Below are 6,000 nucleotides of genomic sequence, written 5' to 3' on the forward strand. Positions count from 1 at the left end.
TGTTGTGCAAGATAGATGTCAACATAGGTTTGAAAAGTGTTGCCCAATCTTTTTTTTTTTTTTTTTTTTTAAACTTTTTATTTAGTATTTTCAGTATAAGCGACAATTAACATATAAGAAAATAAAACAAAGACACAGACAAAAACAAGGGGGCTCCTCAGTTAAAAGTCCTATATATAATGTCCAGTGACTTTGCTTGTTAGTGTGTAGCGTCCTCAGATGTTTTGATAAAAGCAGACCATTTCTCCCATTTCCTGGGAAAGGTTGCTCCTCTAGATCTGAAAGAGAAAGTCATCTTTTCCATGGAACACATTTCCTTCACTTTGTCCATCCATTGGTTAATGCTAGGAGACTCAGATTTATACCAGCATTTTGTTATAACTTTTTTACAAGCCATCAACAGTATTTTACACAGATACCGATCATTCTTTTTAACCACATCATTAAAGACACAGAAATAGAGGACCATCACATTATTAGGAATTGTGTATCCCAAGATCTTTGCCACAGTAGTACATACATAACCCCAGAAGGTTTGAATTTTTGGGCATAGCCAAAATATATGGGAATGATCTGCGTTCATGTTTCCGCACTGCCTCCAGCACTGTTCTTGACATTGAGAGAATTTGCTTTTTATAGGAGGTGTAATGAAAAAACGAATCAAGTTCTTCCTAAAAAAACTAATCAAGTTCTTCCGCCCAATCTTCTTTTATTAAGTTAAAGAAGTAGATAAAATTCAATATTTCATAATATGTGTCCCTGAGCTTGTCACCTCTGGAAAAACCTCACAGTGTTTTTTTTTGTTGCATGTTCTCTGTGGCTTTTAATTATGTACAAACAGCCCAGTTAAACATTACAGAAGCAACGGTTACTACGTAATTACCCTCTCACCTGAGGACGGTTAACGTTCTCTGTCACTGTCTCGTTCAGTAGTGTTGCATTACTTTAGAGGCAGAAAGACATTCATTTGCAACTTCATGATTAACTCCTGTCTCGTCACTGTCCTTCCTCTTTTGCGTCCCTTCACTTCTCTCTGTTCGTATACTCTTCTGTTTTGCTTTCATTTCCCTGTGTCATCATTGTATATTCTTCTCTCTCTCTCTCTCTCTCTCTCTGTCTTTTCTTTTATTTTCTTTCTATTTATTCTTCTTCCTCTCATCTCTCTCCCTCTCCTTTTCTCCTTGTTCCCAGCGGGAGAATCGGCGTTTGCAGGAGGCTAACATGCGCCTGGAGCAGGAGAATGACGACCTGGCACATGAACTAGTCAGCAGCAAGATAGCGCTACGCAAAGACCTTGACAATGTAAGCCAAAGAGACAGAATGCTTGTGAATTTTTTTGTGAGGAACCATGTTTTCAAAAAAATCTGACTTGTTGCTGCCATAAAAACACACATAATGCTCAAGTGTGTCGTTCATATGGCAGCAATTGTGCAAGAACCGCAACAGGGACAGTGTGTTTGTGCAACACACAGACGTAGCCTCTGTTTAACTGAACTGTGATTTTTACACTATCTCAGAATTATATTAGCGGTGTAATTATATAGAATCCTATGTGTGTGTTTGTGTGTTTGTCAGGCTGAGGAAAAGGCAGATGCCCTGAACAAAGAGTTGCTGCTGACCAAACAGAAACTGGTGGATTCTGAGGACGAGAAGAGGCGACTGGAGGAAGAGTCTGCACAGGTTAGAGCCGACAGGACACTTTTGCTAACGTCCAAACCGGGTCCATTTATATGGGCTTAGTTCATATATAATGTATGGTTCACTTTAAACCTCATGTGGTTTATAGGGTTGCACGTTCAAGGGAATGCAGTGATAGTGTCAGCACTATTGCAGCTCACTGGTATGAGACAAAAGAAGCTCTGGATCATGGTCAGAGTGCATTATTTTGTCTGCGGTTCTTCATTCCAAACAAACACACACTGCGACCGCTGATTTTATTGTTTTTATCAGTACATTGTCAATACATTTGAACATTCACCTGCTGTGCTGTTAAATAGGAAAACATGAGAACATTTTACGATATTGCTCTTTAAAACAAGGCTGGCATTTATATTTTACTAAGCCAAAAGAACAGATCATACTGTCTTCCACATGTGTTAGTTCCTCTGTACTCATCTTCGGGGTGGGCATCTTTAGGTGCATCATGATTCGATTACTATTCAGGGGCTGGGACTCTATTAAAAAATGATTATCGATGCATCTTGAATTGATGAGTCTTGATGCATTTTCAGTCAGTCTTTTCAAAGCCTTCGTCTCACTTTGTGATCACTCGCCACTTAGAGTTGAATTCATTTCCATTATCTTTTATTAAACTAAATGAAATGTGTAAACTGGAAAGTTACAACTGCATTGTAAAGAATGAACATCTTGAATCACAAAGACAAAATGAGTCATGCTTTTACGTGCAATATGTTTAACAGCTCAGCTTCATTAGCACCCCTGTGGCTCTCCTTCATTCATTCATTCATTTATTCATTACTCTTGTTTGGAGCACATGTGACATTAGTCTCCGGTCGTCGGTGATAAAGTGCACAGTTATAGTGACGTGTAATCAAATTTGGACATTTGTGAATCGATTCAGAATCGTCCGCGTCTGAATTGCGACGCATCTAAGAATCGATGTCCCCCACCCCAAACTCATCTACAGTATGTCTGTGCTCACCATTTCCATATGGTTTAAAAAAAAAAAAGCCTATGTCAGTGCTATGTGAAGCTTATGCAGGGCTTCATCTACTAAGAACACAGACAGCCAAACATTCAAGGTCAGAGGATGTCGTTTCATCTTTGATGTTAATTTTCTTGAGGTCAGTGAAGAACCACCTAATAGCAGAGGACAGAGCTGCTGACCCTGTTCCCATGTGTGTCCAGTGTCCTTCAAATGCCTCCTGTCTTCTCGAGTATGTAGTTGTAGGTGTGATTGATGTATGTTCTTGCATTCAGGTTGTATAGAAGGTGACTTTGCCCTCAGCTTCTCGTCTGCCAATACATTTCTGTGTCTTCTTTACATTTCATGGCAGTCACACGGTCTCTGGGGTGTGGAGTGGCGATGCTCCTGTCCTTGGTCTTTGCCCTCCAACATATACTGACTTTTCTATGTCTTTGTGTGTGTGTGTGTGTGTGTTGTTTACAGCTGAAGGAGATGTGCCGGCGAGAGCTCGATAAGTCTGAGTCAGAGATTAAGAAGAACGGCTCCATTATTGGAGAATATAAACAGGTATGGACTTTAAACTTGGACTGCGACTACATAATTGATACTGAGATGTTACATCTTCATAACATGCTTTTCAAAACCAACGGGTAATTCCAACATACGTAAAATATAATAAAATGAATACAGGTGAAATTGAATACAACTCTATTTTAATCCTGGACTGCTAGATAGTCTGAAGACTTTTGTTTCAAAACTACATTTAATTCCATTTTGAGTGATGTTAGTTAGAGGGCAGTTTGGTCTATTTTGGTTTGTTTTAGTTTTTCCTCGTCTTGAAATTATCGTTGATGTTTGAGGAGTGAGTCATGAGCACCTCCTTTCATATCTAGGGCTTGATCAAGCCGTTGCTTTGACAAGACGAGATGAAAATATTTAAAAATAATATAAAGCGTACTGTTTTCATTACAGATGTCTTTATTTTGTGAACTCTTGTCGGAGTTGACCCCTTTCATTGCTGATCTCATGTGCATATTTTGAGTTCCTGTCTCCATGTTCCTCTTCTGGGGATTTTTTCAGATCTCATCTTGTCACATAATGCTTAAATATAAACCCATACAGATCACGTACTATTACCATCAGCACAGAGACTATGTGCAACAAGCCAGCTCCTATTGCTCCTTTGAGGGACAGAAATACCAAGAGAGAACTCATCTAGAAACAAACCTGTACTTCGCCGTAGTCGAAAGGTATTAGCAGAAGAGTGAAATTGACAGCAGATCTAAAAAACCGGTGACAAGAGCCATCATAGAGGAGAGAGGGGTGGTTTGATGGATGTGTGTTTTTGCACCTGTTATGGGTGAAAGCTGAGAGCTGAGAGCTGTGCTGAGTAGAGTAGAGCTAAGTGTGAAAATGGGGCTTCTTCAAAAATAGTTTTGTGTCACAGAGGAAGGGGGGGTGATAGATGAAGAGAGAGAGAAAAATAAAAACACCAAAAAACAGAAAGTCTTTGTGTGTGCGAGAGCAAGCAGAGAGAGGACAGGATATTTCAATCCACTGGGATTGACAATATGAAGAATCCCCCCCCCCCAAAAAAAAAATACCCTACCTTGATTTTAACCTAGATAACTTTTATTACTCTTGAAATATAGTTTTTTCTGTGTCACTGTCTGTGAGCGGCCAACTTTCTTTCTGGGGAATTAAAGACAGAAAAAAAATCATTCATTTTGCCAATTACCCCTCTTGTTCAAACGGACAGTGAAACCAGTGTTCAGTGGTGCTTTAACATCTCTGTTGTAGGAGCAGAGCCTCTGTAGATGCAATCAAGCTTGTTGGGTCATTGCCAGGTAGCAGCAACATGTGCCAACACTCCCACCACCCCCCTCTCTCTCTAAGGTTCTTTCAGGGTTGTATAGAGTTTCAAAATATTTTGTCCCTGGACAGCACTTCGACATGTCTGCTTCTACTTCTAAGCTTTGTACTGTAACACGGTGGAAGCGACAAGGTCACTGCTACAGATCCCAGTTAGACCAACAAACCAAAATTGATATCTACTACACCTGAAAGTGTTTCTCCTGAGGTTGTTTCAGTGTGGAGTTTGTTCTCCCCGTGTGTGTGTGTGTGTTTTCTCCCGGTATTTCCTCCCACAGTTTTAAGACTTGCAGATTAGGGATTAGGATAATTGGAGACTTTAAACTCACCACTCATGTAAATGAATGACTGTATATTGTCCTTGTGACTGTGACCTCTCCAGGGTGTACCCAGCTTTTTTGCCCTATGTCAGCTGTGTCCAGCTTCTCCTGTGACCCTTAAGGGGATACAGTGAGTGTGTATGTAATGTTACATATGATAAATAATTAAAGTCTTCCAGTTGACCCTTTTCTAGCAGGTTGCACCATATACAATATTCAATTATCAAGAGAACAGGCCCCAGGCATTAAAGTGATGGCCACAAGTGATGAATTATTCAGTGGAATTGTTTTAAAGTCGAGACTTAAAATTGTTTATGGAAAAACACAGTATGAAAAAACATGAAGACTAAGATGGAAATTAGTTTATTATTAATGTGACACTGCCGTGTCAAGCACAAAGGAGATTAAAATGCCTATTCTCTGTGTGGGGGACATGTTGTGGAGGAACACACGGCTAAAAAACAGTCAATGAAAGAGCAGGAGACAGCTGCAACATCAAGAGGGATAACGGATCAGTCGTGTTGCAGGAAAAGTAGGGAGGTGGGTACAGTAAATGCACTCGAGGGCTAATGAAGGAGACGATGACTGCCGACAAAAGATAAAAGACATGTAGGAGGAGAATGATGGATGTCTTCTTGGCTACAGATACACAGATAGAGGTGTATGGATTCATCTCAAAGGGAGGATGATAAAGAGATGTACAGTATATGCTGCAGAAAAACAGGAACAGAAAGAGCGATGTGATGACCCAAGTACCCGTTAGGATGACTCACATTGATCTCTGTAAGCAGTAGCTGTGTGTGTGTGTGTGTGTGTGTTTGTCACTGATGGTTGTTGCTGTGGGTTACGGCTATAGATTGATGAGAAAGAGGAGAAAAGGAGACTAGATGTGTGTAAGCAAGTAAGCAATGCATTATCTACAGCACATGTTATTCCATGTGGAAAACACCAAGACACTGCACTAAGTTTGACCTATGCCAGAAGTGGTAGCCATGAAAACAACGTCGGTTGCATAAAGATGAAACATAAGACGCAAGTAAAATGAAAACCTAAATTATACATGTGCATTTGAGCCATTAAAAAAAAAAAAAAAAAAAAAGTAATGTATGTGCATGCTGTGAACCCTCTTGGAAAAACAGGACATGACATTATGACATTTAC

At 39.9% G+C, this 6,000-nt stretch overlaps 1 protein-coding gene across 4 annotated transcripts in view; it reads left to right on the forward strand.

Annotated features, from left to right (window-relative positions):
- The window catches only part of LOC131445986 (rab GTPase-activating protein 1), a 59,665-nt gene that overhangs the window by 46,016 nt on the left and 7,649 nt on the right, over positions 1-6,000 (forward strand). For all 4 annotated transcript variants that reach the window (XM_058616820.1, XM_058616821.1, XM_058616824.1 and 1 more), the window contains 3 exons: positions 1,192-1,302; positions 1,576-1,680; positions 3,131-3,214. In XM_058616820.1, coding sequence (XP_058472803.1) covers positions 1,192-1,302; positions 1,576-1,680; positions 3,131-3,214 — 300 coding nt within the window. The remainder of the gene's footprint in view (positions 1-1,191; positions 1,303-1,575; positions 1,681-3,130; positions 3,215-6,000) is intronic.

The sequence above is a fragment of the Solea solea genome, chromosome 19 (assembly GCF_958295425.1).
Source record: "Solea solea chromosome 19, fSolSol10.1, whole genome shotgun sequence".
Classification (NCBI taxonomy): domain Eukaryota; kingdom Metazoa; phylum Chordata; class Actinopteri; order Pleuronectiformes; family Soleidae; genus Solea; species Solea solea.